General features: G+C 41.4%; 1 protein-coding gene across 3 annotated transcripts in view; it reads right to left on the bottom strand.

The window, feature by feature from the left end:
- The window catches only part of LOC308097218 (forkhead box protein P1-B-like), a 60,395-nt gene extending 40,122 nt beyond the window's left edge, over positions 1-20,273 (bottom strand). The window contains exons 1-2 of one of the 3 annotated variants that reach the window (XM_080444878.1): positions 20,163-20,273; positions 14,103-14,264 (exon numbers count right to left, since the gene is read on the bottom strand). In XM_080444878.1, the coding sequence (XP_080301004.1) occupies positions 14,103-14,249 (147 nt within the window). In that variant the 5' untranslated portion in view covers positions 14,250-14,264; positions 20,163-20,273. Of the gene's footprint in view, positions 1-4,883; positions 5,013-5,059; positions 5,077-14,102; positions 14,265-20,162 lie in introns of those variants that run through there. The other 2 variants (XM_080444880.1, XM_080444879.1) reach the window with 2 other exon arrangements.
- Positions 20,274-22,753: the final 2,480 nt, after the last annotated feature.

Genomic DNA, 22,753 nt, shown 5'->3' with positions numbered 1-22,753 from the left:
GCTACTACGGAACTGTCTCTCTCTCTCTCTCTCTCTCTCTCTGATCTGCAGCATTTTAAAAAGGAATATAGGCTAGAATCAAACCTATCACTGGTTAAATGTGTGAATCAAACCTATCACTGGTTAAATGAATCAAACCTATCACTGGTTAAATGAATCAAAACCTATCACTGGTTAAATGTGTGAATCAAACCTATCACTGGTTAAATGAATCAAACCTATCACTGGTTAAATGTGTTTCACTTGTCTTGATGTTGTCCAAAGTATTTAGAATCTCAACCAGACACCTGGACCGTATTGACAGGAAGATCAGAGAGAGAAGCACAGTCCTCCATGACCTTCACTGGCTCACAGTAAAACATACTCATCATCTCCTACAAAGCCTTCAACAGCCAGGCTCCCCGCTACCTCTCTGACCTCCTCAAAGGCCACGCCCCCTCCCGCTACCTCTCTGACCTCCTCAAAGGCCACGCCCCCTCCCGCTACCTCTCTGACCTCCTCAAAGGCCACGCCCCCTCCCGCTACCTCTCTGACCTCCTCAAAGGCCACGCCCCCTCCCGCTACCTCTCTGACCTCCTCAAAGGCCACGCCCCCTCCCGCTACCTCTCTGACCTCCTCAAAGGCCACGCCCCCTCCCGCTACCTCTCTGACCTCCTCAAAGGCCACGCCCCCTCCCGCTACCTCTCTGACCTCCTCAAAAGGCCACGCCCCCCTCCCGCTACCTCTCTGACCTCCTCAAAGGCCACGCCCCCCTCCCGCTACCTCTCTGACCTCCTCAAAGGCCACGCCCCCTCCCGCTACCTCTCTGACCTCCTCAAAGGCCACGCCCCCTCCCGCTACCTCTCTGACCTCCTCAAAGGCCACGCCCCCTCCCGCTACCTCTCTGACCTCCTCAAAGGCACGCCCCCTCCCGCTCCCTCAGGTCTGGCGACGCAAAAACCTCCTGGACCCCAAAAAAACACACAAACACACCAGGGGGCTTTTTCAGTGTCAGCCCCCCTCCCTTTGGAACCCACTCCCACCTCACATCAAAGCCTCCCTCCCTTTGGAACCCACTCCCACCTCACATCAAAGCCTCCCTCCAAACCACCTTTTCAGACTTGCTTTCCCTGCCCCCAGTATAGTAGGATATAGGAGGGTTATAGTATAGTACAGTACAGTACAGTATAGTACAGTATAGTATAGTATAGTAGGATATAGGAGGGTTATAGTATAGTATAGTACAGTACAGTACAGTACAGTATAGTACAGTACAGTATAGTATAGTAGGATATAGGAGGGTTATAGTATAGTATAGTATAGTATAGTATAGTATAGTATAGTATAGTATAGTATAGTATAGTAGGATATAGGAGGGTTATAGTATAGTATAGTATAGTAGGATATAGGAGGGTTATAGTACAGTACAGTACAGTACAGTACAGTACAGTACAGTATAGTACAGTACAGTACAGTACAGTACAGTATAGTATAGTATAGTAGGATATAGGAGGGTTCATCAAATTAACATAAATACTGCACTAAAGCAATGAAAAGGTCAACAAGGTCGTCTTCTGTGAAACTCAGCCTGTAACTAGACGTGTCGCAATTCTGGGAAATTGCAAAGTGTGGTTGCGCCGACGCCGGTCGCGGGTCGCGGCCGCCGGGACTCGAGGGATATGCCTGGAGGAATACCGTCGGAGGCCGCGCGACGTGCGATTCGAATTCGGTGCCTATCGGATCCCGCGTTCGTGACGCGTGCCGTTTTGATTTGAGGAAATAGGCCCCTCCCACGAAAGAAATAGGCCCCTCGTTGTGTCACTCCTGAGATCACTTGTATTTCATTTTGAGAGAACTGATCCCCCAAAAATCATGTTTTTTGCGTCAAGCGGTTACATTTTGCGCATTTGTGGCGCCCCCTATGGATCAAAGTGGAAATACTTATGGGGATTCGTTGAGTGAACCACCCTTGACATGTGATTCAAATTTGGGATGGACCGGACGTTCTGTTCGTGATTTTTGGCGTTTTTTGTAAAACGGACCCCTTCCGCTAACTTTGGAAGCCATTTACGGACGAACGGTAATGACTATCAAAATTCCGCTTGGAGATGTTTATCGCATGGGTCCAGAGATCATCTGTACCAATTTTTGTGAAATTTGGACAAAATATGTGGGAGGAGGAGCTAAAAGTGTGTTTTGAAGAAAATTCAAAATGGCGGAAAATCTATCCAGACGCAAATGGGCGTGGCCAATATGGGGAGTTGCGTCATGACCCAATCTAGGGGGGGAAATATTTTTATTCTACGACCTACGGTTCAAGAGTTATAGGCCAAAACGTAAAGTGGGCTGTTATAGCGCCACCATGTGGGCGACTGGTATGATTCTAATTTAAATAATTTTGCAATAAACTATTAACCTCCCCTCCAAGTCTTGTAACTGTAGCCCTTACAGTTTCCGAGAAAAAAATACTTAAATTGGAGTTTTTGCAATTCTCATTAAAGTGGATGGGGAAATTTAATGCACTAATAAATCAATATCAAAACATCTATCCAGACAAATGGGCATGGCCTATATGGGGAGATGCGTCGTGACCCAAGGAATCCAGGGAAAAAGACTTTTTGATTTTACGACCTACCGTTCAAGAGTTATAGGCCAAAACGTAAAGTGGGCTGTTTTAGCACCACCATGTGGCTGACTGGTGTAATCTTTTCATTAATAATTTGGCAATAAACTATGAACCTCCCCTCAAAGTCTTTTAACTCTAGCCCTTACGGTTTCAGAGAAAAAAATACTTGAATTTTAGTTTTTTTATTTTCCCATTAAAGTGGATGGGGACATTTAATGCACTAATAAATCAATATCAATTAAACTGTGCAACCAATCTCTTAGCAAAGTACAAGCAGTCTGGTTACAGACACTAGACAGACTGGTACAGTACAGTCTGGTCCCGGTGAAGCCGGTCATTATGACATATGGCACAAAATTGGGAAAAATAAACTGTGGGAGAAATAGCGCGTGAGAAAAAAGTGTATCTAGAATAATAAAGTCGGTAGTACTATAGTGTGGTTGCCCATTCGGGCAACCACACTAATAAGGCATAGCAGTGGTGGCCATTTTGTGTTGCCACAGATAGAAAGCCTGTTCATTTTTTGTGTTGCCACAGATAGAAAGCAATGTGCTGATGTCACTACAACTTGTCATACAGATCTACAAGCTCAGAAGTTGTGAGCTTGAAGATCTGCTATTTAACTATTCACAAGCATACAGGGCTTCAGTGGCTGACATGATAAAACATGAGTGTGGGGGGGGGGGGGGGGGGGGCAATGAAAACACTGTATACTTCTTGGACCACAATAGCAGATCTACAACTTATCAGAGTGACTTACAGTAAAGACAAGGTAAACACATACATAGATGTTAGTGTCTCAGGTAAACAATGAACCTAGCATCTCTCTAAATGATTATTATTAAAGAAACAGTCTCTCTCTCTCTCTCTCTCTCTCATCTCTCTCTCTCTGTGGGAGTCTGTTGGCCTTTCTTTCTCTCTCTCTTTCTTTCGTTCTGTTTTTTCTGTCAACACAAAACAACAGCCCTCTGCCTAATCCCTGTTACTATGGCAACCAGCAAGTCCAAACATCATCTGTTGTTGTTATTGTGGAAAGATCACCCAGAGAGAGAGACAGTAAACACACCGAGAGAGAGACAGGCCCTGAATAACACACTGAGAGAGAGACAGGCCCTGAGAGAGAGACAGGCCCTGAGAGAGAGACAGGCCCTGAATAACACACTGAGAGAGAGACAGGCCCTGAGAGAGAGACAGGCCCTGAATAACACCCTGAGAGAGAGACAGGCCCTGAGAGAGAGACAGGCCCTGAGAGAGAGACAGGTCCAGGAGGACAGACTAGTGATAAAGTGTAAACACTGGTGGTAAGACAGGTCTCACAATGACACACACGCACGCACGCACACACACACACACACACGCACGCACGCACGCACGCACGCACGCACGCACGCACGCACGCACGCACGCACGCACGCACGCACGCACGCACGCACGCACGCACGCACGCACGCACACACACACACACACACACACACACACACACACACACACACACACACACACACACACACACACACACACACACACACACACACACACACACACACACAGATAATAAACAGAGTAAACAGTAACTCTAGACAATCAGGTAAACATGTAGAAAACAGGCAAGCATAAGGTATATAAAGGTAATAATAAAGCATAAGGTATATAAAGGTAATAATAAAGCATAAGGTACATAAAGGTAATAATAAAGCATAAGGTACATAAAGGTAATAATAAAGCATAAGGTACATAAAGGTAATAATAAAGCATAAGGTACATAAAGGTAATAATAAAGCATAAGGTACATAAAGGTAATAATAAAGCATAAGGTGCATAAAGGTAATAATAAGCATAAGGTGCATAAAGGTAATAATAAAGCATAAGGTACATAAAGGTAATAATAAAGCATAAGGTGCATAAAGGTAATAATAAAGCATAAGGTGCATAAAGGTAATAATAAAGCATAAGGGTACATAAAGGTAATAATAAAGCATAAGGTGCATAAAGGTAATAATAAAGCATAAGGTACATAAAGGTAATAATAAAGCATAAGGTGCATAAGGTAATAATAAAGCATAAGGTACATAAAGGTAATAATAAAGCATAAGGTACATAAAGGTAATAATAAAGCATAAGGTGCATAAAGGTAATAATAAAGCATAAGGTACATAAAGGTAATAATAAAGCATAAGGTACATAAAGGTAATAATAAAGCATAAGGTGCATAAAGGTAATAATAAAGCATAAGGTGCATAAAGGTAATAATAAAGCATAAGGTGCATAAGGTACAGACCTGCTCATGTCCAAGTCAACCTGCAGTCTGTCTGTACTCTGTGTGAAACAACCTCTCTCTCTCTCTCTGTGCTGTGAGTGAACCTCTCTCCCTCTCTCTGTGCTGTGAGTGAACCTCTCTCCCTCTCTCTCTGCTGTGAGTGAACCTCTCTCTCTCTCTCTGTGCTGTGAGTGAACCTCTCTCTCTCTCTGCTGTGAGTGAACCTCTCTCTCTCTATCTCTCTCTGTGCTTTGAGTGAATCTCTCTCTCTCTCTCTCTCTCTGTGCTTTGAGTGAATCTCTCTCTCTCTCTCTCTCTCTCTCTCTTCTCTCTCTCTCCTCTCTCTCTCTCTCTCTCTCTCTCTCTCTCTCTCTCTCTCTCTCTCTCTCTCTCTCTCTCTCTCTCTCTCTCTCTCTCTCTCTCTCTCTCTCTCTCTCTCTCTCTCTCTCTCTCTCTCTCTCTCTCTCTCTGCTGTGAGTGAACCTCTCTCTCTCTCATAAACAGAAGAACTAAGCTAATCCAAACTGACCCCCCCCCCCCCCGCGCTGGGGGAGGGGCTCAGTGTGGTGTCCCCTCCCCCTCCCCCTCCCCTCTCTGTTTTCTCCAGTAGAGTCTGGCTACTGGTGCTCCGCCCACAATACCAGATCTACAAGCTCTATACACCACAATACCAGATCTACAAGCTCTATACACCACAATACCAGATCTACAAGCTCTATACTCCACAATACCAGATCTACAAGCTCTATACTCCACAATACCAGATCTACAAGCTCTATACTCCACAATACCAGATCTACAAGCTCTATACACCACAATACCAGATCTACAAGCTCTATACACCACAATACCAGATCTGGTACTAAATCACCTTTATTTATTAACATTAATCTGGTGCTTTATTAACTAGACCCTCCAGACAAACGGGGGCTAAAACTCTTGATTATGCGACGAAATATGCAGTTTTTTTGCAATTTTATGGTGAAATTGTGGGAAGTTGCGAAATATGCGGCAGATGAGAAATATTGAAATATGCGGAAAAGTTGCGGAAAATGCGGAAATATGTGAAAAGCTGCGAAATATGCCATGCAGCCTTTATGAAAAAACATTACCCCGCTAAATTATAAGCCATTTTGCTGATTATGCTGTAAATTGTGCAATTTTTTCTGGAGGGTGTAATTAACATCACATTATTATTGTTATGAATGATTACTATGGTATAAATCAGGCTTATGTCTAATAGACTGTTATGTCACTAAACATCACGTCCTCTAGGACATACACTCTGTCTTCTCTAATACACAGACTGAGGGGGGGGGGGGGGCGGGGGGGGGAGGGGGGGGGGTCTAGACCAAGCCCCCAGAACCCAGTGGTTTCATTGAAGCCAAATGGACATGCTGGCCATTCATGGTACTGCAGGCCTGGGGCCTCAACATGAACGAGCGAAAACGGTTTCAACCAATGGGCTCGACTCACGAGCGTGCGCACGTGCTTGCGCACGGGGCTGCGCGCTTCTGTGATGCAAAACGCGTCACTTCTGTGACGAACTGGGCCCTAAATAGGCCACGCCCACCAAATTTCCAACCCGGAAGAAGGGGTGATTCAGGCCCATGCGCTGGGTGAGCAACTCAATGCAAGTGGATGGGAGGAGATTTCTGGTGCCCTCTCTATTATGTTTAACTCTATGGTCTAGACTCTGTCTTCTCTAATACAGAGACTGAGGGGGGGGGGTCTACTCTGTCTTCTCTAATACAGAGACTGATATGATGTTTGGATACTGACGGGGGGGGGGGCTGGGGGGTCACAGACCAGCTGAACATACATTCTAATACATGAAGATATTATTATTATTATTATTACTGCTACAAACACAACCAGAACAACATGATGTTTAGAGAAGAGAGAGAGAACGGATTTACACTTTATAAAGTATTCATTTATCAGATGCTCTTTATCCAGAGTGACTTACAGTAAACAAGGTAAACACATACATAGAATACAGAGAGACAGTGTAGTGTCTCAGTAAACTATAGGATCATAGAATACAGAGAGACAGTGTAGTGTCTCAGTAAACTATAGGATCATAGAATACAGAGAGACAGTGTAGTGTCTCAGTAAACTATAGGATCATAGAATACAGAGACAGTGTAGTGTCTCAGTAAACTATAGGATCATAGAATACAGAGACAGTGTAGTGTCTCAGTAAACTATAGGATCATAGAATACAGAGAGACAGTGTAGTGTCTCAGTAAACTATAGGATCATAGAATACAGAGAGACAGTGTAGTGTCTCAGTAAACTATAGGATCATAGAATACAGAGAGACAGTGTAGTGTCTCAGTAAACTATAGGATCATAGAATACAGAGACAGTGTAGTGTCTCAGTAAACTATAGGATCATAGAATACAGAGACAGTGTAGTGTCTCAGTAAACTATAGGATCATAGAATACAGAGACAGTGTAGTGTCTCAGTAAACTATAGGATCATAGAATACAGAGAGACAGTGTAGTGTCTCAGTAAACTATAGGATCATAGAATACAGAGAGACAGTGTAGTGTCTCAGTAAACTATAGGATCATAGAATACAGAGATAGTGTAGTGTCTCAGTAAACTATAGGATCATAGAATACAGAGAGACAGTGTAGTGTCTCAGTAAACTATAGGATCATAGAATACAGAGACAGTGTAGTGTCTCAGTAAACTATAGGATCATAGAATACATAGAGACAGTGTAGTGTCTCAGTAAACTATAGGATCATAGAATACAGAGACAGTGTAGTGTCTCAGTAAACTATAGGATCATAGAATACAGAGAGACAGTGTAGTGTCTCAGTAAACTATAGGATCATAGAATACAGAGAGACAGTGTAGTGTCTCAGTAAACTATAGGATCATAGAATACAGAGACAGTGTAGTGTCTCAGTAAACTATAGGATCATAGAATACAGAGACAGTGTAGTGTCTCAGTAAACTATAGGATCATAGAATACAGAGACAGTGTAGTGTCTCAGTAAACTATAGGATCATAGAATACACAGAGACAGTGTAGTGTCTCAGTAAACTATAGGATCATAGAATACAGAGACAGTGTAGTGTCTCAGTAAACTATAGGATCATAGAATACATAGAGACAGTGTAGTGTCTCAGTAAACTATAGGATCATAGAATACAGAGACAGTGTAGTGTCTCAGTAAACTATAGGATCATAGAATAAATAAAGACAGTGTAGTGTCTCAGTAAACTATAGGATCATAGAATACACAGAGACAGTGTAGTGTCTCAGTAAACCTCACAAGTAAACAATGAACCTAGCATCAGTCTAAAAAATATAATATCCAAACAAATGTACATAATCTGTACATTGAAACTATAGGACACCATATCAACAAATGAACCTAGCATCTGGCTAAATAACATATTAATCCTTACATAAGATGGTGGTCATAACTAGGTCAAGTACTACAGACTAAAATGTGGAGTCTAAAGAGGTGAGAGGAAACATTGGGAGTGAATCTGTAGTTGTGACTGTAACAGGTGTTTTTGTCCACATGTTGGTCATAGAATAGACATGTATGTATACATGTTGGTCATAGAATAGACATGTATGTATACATGTTGGTCATAGAATAGACATGTATGTATACATGTTGGTCATAGAATAGACATGTATGTATACATGTTGGTCATAGAATAGACATGTATGTATACATGTTGGTCATAGAATAGACATGAATAGACATGTATGTATACAACATGTTGGTCATAGAATAGACATGTATGTATACATGTTGGTCATAGAATGTCAACAATACATCATTTATTTTCTACACATTACATCATACTTCATAAAGTACATGATGTTGCAATGAAACAACAGCGTTCAGTTAGCGTTATGAAACGTTACTTAACTCTGTGATGTCAGGTGGTTAGTGAGAGTTATTAACTCTGTGATGTCAGGTGGTTAGTGAGAGTTATTAACTCTGTGATGTCAGGTGGTTAGTGAGAGTTATTAACTCTGTGATGTCAGGTGGTTAGTGAGAGTTATTAACTCTGTGATGTCAGGTGGTTAGTGAGAGTTATTAACTCTGTGATGTCAGGTGGTTAGTGAGAGTTATTAACTCTGTGATGTCAGGTGGTTAGTGAGAGTTATTAACTCTGTGATGTCAGGTGGTTAGTGAGAGTTATTAACAAGTCAATACAAGAGAACCAACAATACAGTGTCTGTGTTCAGTGACTGGGAGACGTTGAGTCAACCTGACTGTCTGTGTTAGTGTGTTTGTTACTGCTGCTGTTGCAACCAGATGTAAGTCACCAGATAGTTGACACATTAGTCAATGATAACTGACCAGTAGCTACACAATAAATAACATCTTTCTGTCCTTAACTCAACAATTTTGCGAGTCGACATGTCGAGGGCAATAATCGATGTGTTTCTTTAATTAATGTATTTATTTATATTGCTGCGCAGCAGTTAATTGGAGAGTCAAATTGAGCCAAATTGAGCTTTCCTTTAAGCTCCACAACTTCTGCAGCTGCACCCATCATGTTTAGAATTTGTATCAAAGCCCTAATGATTATAAAAATGAGCCTTTTTTTGTAAACATGTGTTTATTACATAACACAGAACACTTGTCAAATCCGTAGGATACAGCAGCCTAACTAACGAGGCTGACGTTTGACAAATTACAATAATGTCAGACTGAGCTCTCCGTCCCGATGCCAAATAATAATAGTAACAACACAACACGTTCAACAATATGTAGCTATATGGCCTCATATAAACTTTAATAATATCTTACGGAGCGTTTGGTAACCTCAGCGAGATGCTCGCCCTGAAACACGGTCGCCCCGGATCAAATCCGGCGACCGCCAGGTACTCCTACATGTAACCTCAGTAAAGAAAGTGTGTTTTGGGGCGATCGTTCCGGTTACCTCAGCCGACGTTCGTTCTCTCTCTCGTGGCGCTGTGATTGTTTGGCGACAGGGCACGGTGTATTCTGAACATGTCATCAGCTCACGGAAGCCTTTCCCCTCCACAACGCTGATAGTAGGCTTAATATCTCAGGCTATCATCTTAGCTGAGACTAAGAGGAAGAAACAATAAACTAAGACTAAGAGGAAGAAACAATAAGCTAAGACTAAGAGGAAGAAACAATAAGCTAAGACTAAGATGAATAAAGGGAGGTTAGGTTTGGGTTAGGCAGGGAAAGCCAGTCTGAAAAGGTGGGTTTTGAGGGAGGCTTTGAACACGGTAGAGTGGGGGGGGGCGGCTTTGATGTGAGATGTTTGATGTGAGTAGGCCTACTATATGTTTGATGTGAGAATACATAGGACCACGATGGAAACAAGCAGTCGCGTAACTAGCGTGACCCTCGTTACGCCGCTGGAAACAAGTCACCAGGACTTTATTGTTATTATTCTGACTAATAAAGAATTCAATCAATCGTAAAAAAAAATAAAAAAAACTTTCTGATGCCAGAGACCCCCAAATTGATAAATGTTTGGCTGTGACACGGACCCCCATATGGAGGGAAGGGACCCCTATATGGAAATAGTTTTTGCCAGGGAAGGGACCCCCATCATGTGTGCAATTAATTATTCCACTTTTTTCACTTAAAAAAAAAACGTAGTTAAAAACTATCAGGATGCAACGCATTGTGAAGATCTGATATTTTTTTATAGGCAATTTATACAATAGGGTTAAAGTGGTTAAAGAGAGAGAGAGAGAGGGACTGAACACAGGCAGACCCACCGTACCAAGACATGCTACATATTTCCCACAGAATTACAAACACACAAAAACATGACCAAAAACACCCATATCTGCTCTGGGTGAAGAAATACAACAATGAGCAAACACACAGTGATCTCTGTTACTGTGTTAAATGTGTTAGTTTTAAACCAAACATATCACTGATACTAGCTTTAATTAATGAAGCTGTTAATGTGTATTCATGCCTTGGCCTCAGGTTGTCTCTATAAAGGGAACTGTTCTCACACCCTTCATGTAAACAACACAGCAACACATTTCCATAGGAACACATTTCCATACAGCAGCATGTCACCTTACAGCACATAAAACAACTCTATGTAAACAACACAGGAACACATTTCCATATAACAGCATGTCACCTGATGCATGTCAGCTGCTTACGTCTTCACAGGTTTTTGTTAAATTAGTGTTTTTCTTGACCACAAATGTTCAGAATGTTATTGTCTCCGCCAGGCCGAAAGGCATGGCGAGAGAGTATGTTTTCGCCCCTGTCCGTCCGTCCGTCCGTCCTGTCTGTGTGTTACCAGCTAATCTCTGGCACCGTTGGCCCGGTCGCTCCGAAACTGTGCACACACACTCCCTGGATACCAATTCAGAACCTCTGCCCCAGATTTTTCACATGGTCCTGTTATAGCGCCACCTGGAGGCCGATTTGTGCAAAACCCATTTACTCCTACAGATTTTATCCAAACATCACGCAAATCGGTACACAGTATCTCTATAGTCATGTGATCAAGACGGATCTGTCCGATATTTCATATTCCATCCTGATTGGCAAAGGTTGGCTTCCAAAGTTTGCAGGATTGGTCCGTTTTGAACAAAATGTCTCAAATCATGAACACAGCGAGCGATTACCGTGAAAATTTGCACGCACATTCCCACTAGGCTGAGGAAGAAATGCCACCCTTTTCACATTGGCCTGTTATAGCGCCACCAGCAGGTCTAATTTACCAAAACACATTTTTGCAACAAAATGCCTCAAATCATGAATGCACGCACATTCCCACTAGCCCGAGGAAGAAATGGCACCCTTTTCACATTGGGCTATTATAGCGCCACCAGGTGGCCACAATAACCTACCTGACCTGGCGGAGACCTGTGCTCCGAGGAGCACTTTTTCTAGTTTAGGATAGTGTGTTCAGACAACACGCTACTCTCTGTTATATGTTATATATGTTATATAGTTATATGTATTATATGTTCAGAATGTTATTTAGCATAGTGTGTTTAGAGTTAGACAACACGCTACTCTCTGTTATATGATCTATAGTTATAGATATTTAGGCATTTAGCCCTAACCCTAACTCAATTCAGACATTTAGCCCTAACCCTAACCCAATTCAGTCATTTAGCCCTAACCCTAACTCAATTCAGTCATTTAGCCCTAACCCTAACTCAATTCAGTCATTTAGCCCTAACCCTAACTCAATTCAGACATTTAGCCCTAACCCTAACCCAATTCAGTCATTTAGCCCTAACCCTAACTCAATTCAGTCATTTAGCCCTAACCCTAACTCAATTCAGTCATTTAGCCCTAACCCTAACTCAATTCAGACATTTAGCCCTAACCCTAACCCAATTCAGTCATTTAGCCCTAACCCTAACTCAATTCAGTCATTTAGCCCTAACCCTAACTCAATTCAGTCATTTAGCCCTAACCCTAACTCAATTCAGACATTTAGCCCTAACCCTAACCCAATTCAGTCATTTAGCCCTAACCCTAACTCAATTCAGACATTTAGCCCTAACCCTAACTCAATTCAGACATTTAGCCCTAACCCTAACCCAATTCAGTCATTTAGCCCTAACCCTAACTCAATTCAGACATTTAGCCCTAACCCTAACTCAATTCAGACATTTAGCCCTAACCCTAACCCAATTCAGACATTTAGCCCTAACCCTAACCCAATTCAGTCATTTAGCCCTAACCCTAACCCAATTCAGTCATTTAGCCCTAACCCTAACTCAATTCAGTCATTTAGCCCTAACCCTAACCCAATTCAGTCATTTAGCCCTAACCCTAACCCAATTCAGTCATTTAGCCCTAACCCTAACCCAATTCAGTCATTTAGCCCTAACCCTAACCCAATTCAGTCATTTAGCCCTAACCCTAACCCAATTCAGTCATTTAGCCCTAACCCTAACTCAATTCAGTCATTTAGCCCTAACCCTAACTCAATTCAGTCATTTAGCCCTAACCCTAACCCAATTCAGTCATTTAGCCCTAACCCTAACCCAATTCAGTCATTTAGCCCTAACCCTAACCCAATTCAGTCATTTAGCCCTAACCCTAACTCAATTCAATTTAGCACAGGGGTTTTCAACCGGTGGTCCGCGGACCACTGGTGGTCCGTGGAGGTATTGCAGGTGGTCCCTGGCCATGCATTATTTTATTTATTTATTTATTTTACTTTTAACCCATTAACTGCCAGAGGTATTTTCATATTTTTTTAGCCAGTGCCAGAGTTTTTCATTGAAAAAAATAAAGTACTCAGGAGCCGAAATACAGCATTTTTAAGTTTTAAGTTAACAAGGAAGTGGATAGGAGTCTAGATCTTTGACTAATCATGTCTCCTTGGTCTTTGGGTGAATTTTTTTTTCACTTCACGTAGATCTACGCGATTGGCACGTGGCGGCTTTAAATAGGTTCGCGTAGATCTACGTGATTGGCAGTGAATCAGTTAATAACTTACAGGAGTTCTTACTGTATGGTGTGTGTGTGTGATATGAAATGTGAGCTTACCATAATCACAGTAATCCTTAATCATATTCCATCATATTCAAACAAAATGTGTTTTATTAGATATTATACTGATATTATAGCTATTTTCTCCAGCTCCCTGCGGTGCATGAACCCCCCACCACTACCCCACCCCACACTATGATGGACCCACCACGCACAATAGTGGTGGTCCCCAGGTTGCTCTAAGTCAGGATGGTGGTCCCTGGGTCAAAATGTGTTGAAAACCCCTGATTTAGCAGACCCTCTCATGCAGAGTCACACTACATGCAGTGAAGAGAGACAGTGGAGTGGATCTATCTAAACCAGTGGTTTTCTATTCATGTCAAGGACCCCCAAAATGACATGTATTTGGCTGTGGACCCCCATCTCAAAGATATATTTTGTGCCAGGGATCCCCCCAAGGACCCCTGGGGGTCCCCGGACCCCACTTTGAGAACCAATGTTCTAGACACTGACCTCGATCTCCAGGCTTTTATTGTTTAGTTTTGCTAAAAAATAAAAGCCTGGCCCAGCGCGTCGGTGTACTCGGTATGAGGAAGAGTTTCATTTCCCAACCAACCAGAGTGCAGTGGGCGTCGCTCGTAATGTTGTGTTAACGGGGCGGGGGTTGACGGACAGATCGGTGAACCAATGGGATTAGGCGCAATCTCTTGCCGGCTCTATACACCCGCCCCTCTATACACGAAATCAGGAGCGTTGGGGCAGACTAACAGATGACTGACCTGGTGTTGCAGATGATGATTGGCTCTGGGCGCCTCAGTGGGAGGAGTCTGGTTGATGCTCAGCCAATCATCGTTGTCTGTGAAGTTCCTGGTTGTGTCTGTGTGAGCGTGTGATTGGCTGGTCTGATCTGACCCAGACTCATGCATCTGGACGAGACTCACCTGCAATGAATGAGAGAGAGAGAGAGAGAGAGAGAGAGAGAGAGAGAGAGAGAGAGAGAGAGAGAGAGAGAGAGAGAGAGAATCAACTTAAAAGTAAATAAAAACAAAAAAATAAAATCAACAGTGACTTTACTCTGAAAGATAAAAACAACAGTGACTTTACTCTGAAAGATAAAAACAACAGTGACTTTACTCTGAAAGATAAAAACAACAGTTACTTTACTCTGAAAGATAAAAACAACAGTGACTTTACTCTGAAAGATAAAAACAACAGTGACTTTACTCTGAAAGATAAAAACAACAGTTACTTTACTCTGAAAGATAAAAACAACAGTGACTTTACTCTGAAAGATAAAAACAACAGTTACTTTACTCTGAAAGATAAAAACAACAGTGACTTTACTCTGAAAGATAAAAACAACAGTTACTTTACTCTGAAAGATAAAAACAACAGTTACTTTACTCTGAAAGATAAGAAACAACAGTGACATTACTCTGAAAGATAAAAACAACAGTTACTTTACTCTGAAAGATAAAAACAACAGTGACTTTACTCTGAAAGGGAGCAGCAGTCTTAGTGAGAGGCTAAACGCTGCTATTTGTTGAAGCAGTGATTGCTGCCATGACGACAGTCAACACAGAGGGAGGCGGTTGTGTTTATGGTCAAACACACTGAGCAGCAGATAAACGGCCCGTCTGGCCGCTCAGATATTGCAAATGAAACAGGCAGCCAGCCCTAGCATGGAAACCACACCAATCTGACAGTGCAAAAAAAACTATCACCAAAAGCTTATTTTTTTTAAATCAGCCCCTTAGAAAAGAAAAGAAAACAACAAAACATTTAGTTTTAAACCAAACATATCACTGATACTAGCTTTAATGAAGCTGCCTTGACCATAGGCGGCGGGTGAGCTTGACAATTGGGAAGGCCAAAACAAGCCCCAAAGAAGTGACTATACTAAAGTAGGCTACGTGATCTCACGCATAAATAGTTTTTTTAGCACCCTCTATGTGCATAGACTATTTGAAAATAGCTGATCTACAAGCTCACAACGCGTCGTGAGCATGTAGATCAGCTATTTTCAAAAGAATCTTGAAAGAAAATGGAAAGTTGTGGAATATTTTCTGAAACATTTAACAAGAAAAATGTTGCAAATGGGATTCCTGGCAAAAACATATTTTCAGATGGGGGTCTGCGGACAAACAATTACATATTAGTTTGGGGGGTTTCCTTGATATGAACCACTTGTCTAAACAACATTTAGGAAACCCCCCTGATGTCAGGACAGCAGAGTCACTGATGTCAGGACAGCAGAGACACTGATGTCAGGACAGCAGAGACACTGATGTCAGGACAGCAGAGTCACTGATGTCAGGACAGCAGAGACACTGATGTCAGGACAGCAGAGTCACTGATGTCAGGACAGCAGAGACACTGATGTCAGGACAGCAGAGACACTGATGTCAGGACAGCAGAGTCACTGATGTCAGGACAGCAGAGACACTGATGTCAGGACAGCAGAGACACTGATGTCAGGACAGCAGAGTCACTGATGTCAGGACAGCAGAGACACTGATGTCAGGACAGCAGAGTCACTGATGTCAGGACAGCAGAGACACTGATGTCAGGACAGCAGAGACACTGATGTCAGGACAGCAGAGTCACTGATGTCAGGACAGCAGAGACACTGATGTCAGGACAGCAGAGTCACTGATGTCAGGACAGCAGAGACACTGATGTCAGGACAGCAGAGACACTGATGTCAGGACAGCAGAGACACTGATGTCAGGACAGCAGAGACACTGATGTCAGGACAGCAGAGACACTGATGTCAGGACAGCAGAGTCACTGATGTCAGGACAGCAGAGTCACTGATGTCAGGACAGCAGAGACACTGATGTCAGGACAGCAGAGACACTGATGTCAGGACAGCAGAGACACTGATGTCAGGACAGCAGAGACACTGATGTCAGGACAGCAGAGTCACTGCCCATCTTTCGCCGCAGGCTGAAAACCCACCTCTTCAGGAAACACTACCCTTCCTCTTTGCCTTGCCTACTTGTTGTCAATTATTGTTGTTTTATTGGATCTTGTTTAGTCGATACACTTATTTGTTTCATCTCTTGCTCATTTGATGTTCCTATTTGTCTCATCTGTTTAAGAAAGTAGGTAGCTGATATATTGCACTTTTACCTTAGAGCTAGGTATACTCTTAGTTGCTTGTTTTAGAAGAGAATGCACTAAAGACTTCTGGTGATTAGTAGTTTTGTTCCCTACCTATGTTGAATGCACTTATTGTCTCCGCCAGGCCGAAAGGCATGGCGAGAGAGTATGTTTTCGCCCCTGTCCGTCCGTCCGTCCGTGTGTCCGTGTGTCCGTCCGTCCGTCCGTGTGTCCTGTCTGTGTGTTAGCAGCTAATCTCTGGCACCGTTGGCCCGGTCGCTCCGAAACTGTGCACACACACTCCCTGGATGCCAATTCAGAACCTCTGCCCTTTTTTCACATGGGCCTGTTATAGCGCCACCAGGAGGCCAATTTGTGCAAAACCCTTTTTTTTTACATTACTCCTACAGATTTTATCCAAACGTCATGCAAATCGGTACACAGTATCTCTATAGTCATGTGATCAACACAAATCTGTCCGATTTCCCATATTCCATCCTCATTGCCTATGGTTGGCTTCCAAAGTTTGCAGGATTGGTCCATTTTGAACTAAATGCCTCAAATCACAGCTTGCAGCTTGCGATTTCCGTGAAATTTCACACACACATTCCCACTAGGCCGAGGAAGAAATGGCACTTGGAAATTTTCCAATCAGCCTCATGGTGGCGCTATAAAAGGCCAAATTGCACTTTTAACTAACTAAACCGATCTGCGTGAAACTTTGCACACATACTCCCTTGAGGCCAAGGAAAAACATCTGCCCTGCATTTTTCACATTAGCCTTTTATAGCGCCACCAGGAGGCCGACTTATGTAAAACACATATTTTGAGATTAAGCCTTCAGATTTTATCCAAATTTCACGCAAATCGGTACACATGATCTCTATAGTCATGTGATCAAGATGGATGTTTAATTTTTCATATTCCATCCTGATTGGCTAACATTGACATCTAAGGTTTTCAGGAGTGGCCCGTTTTGAACAAAATGCCGCAAATCGATTGCGGTGGAACTTTGCACGTACATTCTCACTACGTTGAAGAACAAACACCACCCTTTTAACATTGCCCTATTATAGCGCCACCAGGAGGCCAATTTATTTTTTATATTACAAATTTTGTCCAAACATCATGCAAATCAGTACACATTATCTCTATAGTCAAGTGATCAAGATGATTCCGTCCGATTTTTCATATTCCATCCTGATGGCAAATTCTGAACATTGCTGGCCCACAATAACCTACCTGACCTGGCGGAGACCTGTGCTCCGAGGAGCACTTTTTCTAGTTGTAAGTCACTTTGGATAAAAGCGTCTGCTAAATGACTGTAATGTAATGTAATGTAATGAAACAAGCCCCCCCCCCTCCAAAACCGCAACCCACAACTACCAATATTTATTATCTAACAAGAGACTTCACAGAAAAAACAAGCCCAAAGTCGCTTTGAATAAAGTTCAATAAACAGACTTGGCAACCCTGGCAGGGCAGCTCAGAGCTACAATGCTACAGAACAGATCTATGTATACAGCTCTATGTATACTCTATGTAGAACAGATCTATGTATACAGCTATGTGTATACTCTATGTAGAACAGCTCTATGTATACATACAGCTGTGTATACTCTATGTAGAACAGATCTATGTATATAGCTATGTGTATACTCTATGTAGAACAGATCTATGTATACAGCTCTGTGTATACTCTATGTAGAACAGATCTATGTATACAGCTCTATGAATACTCTATGTAGAACAGATCTATGTATACAGCTCTATGTATACTCTATGTAGAACAGATCTATGTAGAACAGATCTATGTATACTCTATGTAGAACAGATCTATGTATACAGCTCTGTGTATACTCTATGTAGAACAGATCTATGTATACAGCTCTGTGTATACTCTATGTAGAACAGATCTATGTATATAGCTCTGTGTATACTCTATGTAGAACAGATCTATGTATACAGCTATGTGTATACTCTATGTAGAACAGATCTATGTATACAGCTATGTGTATACTCTATGTAGAACAGATCTATGTATATAGCTATGTGTATACTCTATGTAGAACAGATCTATGTATACAGCTCTGTTTATACTCTAGGTAGAACAGATCTATGTATATAGCTATGTGTATACTCTATGTAGAACAGATCTATGTATACAGCTCTGTGTATACTCTATGTAGAACAGATCTATGTATACAGCTCTATGAATACTCTATGTAGAACAGATCTATGTATACAGCTCTATGTATACTCTATGTAGAACAGATCTATGTAGAACAGATCTATGTATACTCTATGTAGAACAGATCTATGTATACAGCTCTGTGTATACTCTATGTAGAACAGATCTATGTATACAGCTCTGTGTATACTCTATGTAGAACAGATCTATGTATACAGCTCTATGAATACTCTATGTAGAACAGATCTATGTATACAGCTCTATGTATACTCTATGTAGAACAGATCTATGTATACTCTATGTAGAACAGATCTATGTATACAGCTCTATGTATACTCTATGTAGAACAGATCTATGTATACAGCTCTATGTATACTCTATGTAGAACAGATCTATGTAGAACAGATCTATGTATACTCTATGTAGAACAGATCTATGTATACAGCTCTGTGTATACTCTATGTAGAACAGATCTATGTATATAGCTATGTGTATACTCTATGTAGAACAGATCGAGAGAAAAGATGAAGAACCACATTGTTATATTAAATATAATCATATCATCTCTGAGATACAGTATGTTTAATGTTATATTAAATATAATCATAATGTATGTTATTATCTCTGAGATACAGTATGTTTAATGTTACTGTAAGAGACACATTATTGATACATATTACATTAAAACAGACATTATGACATAAAGAACACTTTGATCTACAAGTTCATTTCAAACATTAATGTTTACGCTTACAGAAAACTACAACTAGAGTTCAGTAGGTACATATAGTAATCTGTAATATAAGTACATATAGTAATCTGTCATATAAGTACATATAGTAATCTGTCATATAAGTACATATAGTAATCTGTAATATAAGTACATATAGTAATCTGTAATATAAGTACATATAGTAATCTGTAAATCTGTAATATAGGTACATAGGGTAATCTGTAATGTAGGTACAGTAATCTGTACTGTAAGGTACTATAGTAATCTGTACTGTAAGGTACTATAGTAATCTGTACTGTAAGATACTATAGTAATCTGTACTGTAAGGTACTATAGTAATCTGTACTGTAAGATACTATAGTAATCTGTACTGTAAGGTACTATAGTAATCTGTACTGTAAGGTACTATAGTAATCTGTACTGTAAGGTACTATAGTAATATGTAATAGAGTACTGTGTAATATCTGTTTATTTACCAACAACAACATTATTCTGTTAAAGCTTCATTTTAGACCCTGTTGAAAAGAGCTGATCTACAAGCTATCAACATGTTGATAGCTTTTAGATCTGCTCTTTTCAACAAACCAGCCACACAGAACATAAAGAATAAAACATTTATTATTATTATTATTATTATTATTATTATTATTATTATTTACAACAACACAAACAACACACTAACGGCTAGCGTCCCTTTTAACCACACACAACACACACACACACACACACACACACACACACACACACACACACACACACACACACACAAAGCACAATCAAATGTTTAATGAAAGTTGAATGAAAACGTACCGTTTAACAGCCTGTTGTGTCTCTCTGTGTATGTGTGTGTGTGTGTTGTGTGTATGTGTGTGTGTGTGTGTGTGTGTTGAAGCAGCTGAGAAGCTAACCATGCTAGCCGCACCATGCTAACAGCCAGGGGGCGGGGCCAACGGAAAAAGTAAACAATGGTGACGTCACCGTCCACCATGCCGTGGCAGCGTTTCAGGACATCTTCACCTAAACCTGACACGTCGGTCATATCATGATGATGACAGTCATGGCGGAACTTCTACCTGGTTTTTGCACTTTCTCCATTTACAGCCCGTTCATCTACATAAACCTTCATATTTACAATATAAAGTGCTGTCCCCACGGCCATGGATGTAACAAGTTAAAATGGGTGTGTCTAAGTACCCGTATCTTCCGTATTGTTCAATAAAGAGCATTTTAATCCGATCGGCGGCCATTTTTTACGAATTTCCTTCATATGCTTTCAACCACGCGACCCTATCGGTTGTAAGTTGTACTGCACTCTGAAACATTATAACTCTATGAGAAAATGGCCGCCTATCGGATTAAAAATGCTTTTTATTGAACAATATGGAAAACACCGGTACTTACACCCGAGCGTTTTAACTTGTTACATCCATGGCCGTGAGGTCAGTATTTTATATTTGAAATGTGGGGGTAAGCACCTTTATTTTCAATGTGTACATGTTTGGAGTGTCTACGGGGTATAGTGCTGAAAGTCCCTGTGTCCATGGGGGGTGAACCCTACACCAATGCCGCAAATATTGCGGCATGGTCATGCTGGACCTCCAGAAGGCCTTTGACACCGTTAATCACCCAATTATGATCAATAAGCTCAAAGCAATAGGTTTTGATGATACGTCGGTGAACTGGATGAGATCCTACCTGGAAGGGAGGGAGCAAGTGGTGGAAGTAAACGGCACCCAGTCCCCCCCCCTCCCAGTGACTTGTGGTGTTCCTCAAGGAAGTATACTAAGACCTTTACTGTTCCTGATATATGTGAATGATATGTCTTCAGCTTGCGACTGCAGACTGTTCTTGTTCGCAGATGACTCGGCTCTGCTGGTCTCGGACAGGGACAGGCTGCAGGTTGAGAAAACTCTCAGCACTGAACTCAACAAGATCTGCATCTGGCTCTCTGACAACAAACTTTCATTACACCTGGGTAAAACTGAATCCATCCTCTTTGGGTCCAGTCCTAACCTTAGCAAGGCTGAGAGTTTCACGATCAAAGTGGGTGATGACGTTATCACAAGAAAGGAGGAAATTACCTACCTGGGTTCCATCTTGGAGGCAAACCTCTCCGGTAACAAAAACGCCGAAAGAGCGATCAAAAAGGTCAACCAAACAACGCGCTATTTGTGGAGGATTGATCGTCTAGTCAGTAAGAATACTCTGAAGATTCTTGCAGGGGCCCTCATACAAGGTCATTATGATTATGCATGCACTTCATGGTATCACAACTCCTCCAAGGCCTTAAAAACAAGGCTCCAAACATCCCAAAACAAACTTGTAAGGCTACTTCTTGGCCTCAATCACAAAACCCATCTAACCCCTGCTCATTTTGCTAGGATTGGATGGCTTAGGGTTGAGAACAGAGTACAGCAACTTGCTATGGGCCTGGTCTTCAAGATACACCACAACATTGGGATCCCCCTGTATTTGTCAAAATTCTTCCAAAATGTTAATGAAGTCCATGATCATAACACCAGAGGCAGCTCCACAAATCATGTTCAACCCAGATTTGGCTCAACAAAGTGAATGAACTCGTTCTCATGCTATTCATCAAAAATGTGGAATGCCCTACCAAAAGGAGTAAAGGAGTGTAAAACCCTACTCACTTTCAAAACTGCCCTAAAGATACACCTTCAGGAGGCTGCAATTCAAAAATGGCCCCTGTCCAAGTCAGTCCTAACCTACCCCATGTCCTAACCTAACCTACCCCCCTACCTCCCCCCTCTCTCTTTCTTCTTTTGTACATATTTTTCACTTTTCATACCAGTAACCTGCACTGATTGTATGACATTCTGTATAGTAGTGTGTATATCTGTCTGTCTCTTATATGTCATCATGATTTGTGTGCATGGGGTTCTCATCTTAAACAAGCTCAGTGCTTTATGAGATTTCCAGTTTAGTAGACCTCGTATTGTGAATTTGTACTTCCAGGTACTGTTATGTACTGTCATGTACTTTTCACATGTCTTACTAAATAAAGTACATCAACCAATCAAACCATTAAACAGAAGAACGTAACATTCTGTACCGCTTGTAAACACCAGGGGGCGATGTTCCAACATCAATCAGTCTATGAGCTTTGAGATTTCAGTTTTGTTTTAAATTAAAATGTCCAGAGATGGATTATGCTTTAATATCTGACATGAACAACAGACCTATAGTCTTACATTTGTTTTGTTTTACGTTTATTTCACTCCGTAATCATTAATCAATCAATCAATCTGATTCCATCTGAATACATAAAAAATCACCAACGGAAACATTTACATACATTTCTTAATGTTTTATGTGCTGAAGGTTGTAACATTGTAACAATAAAATACTATTTCACAATCTGTGCATCATTTAATCAAACT

This window comes from Gymnoscopelus braueri (genome assembly GCF_963280865.1).
Source record: "Gymnoscopelus braueri genome assembly, chromosome: 12".
Taxonomy (NCBI): Eukaryota; Metazoa; Chordata; class Actinopteri; order Myctophiformes; family Myctophidae; genus Gymnoscopelus; species Gymnoscopelus braueri.
This window is presented reverse-complemented; position numbering and strand designations above follow the sequence as displayed.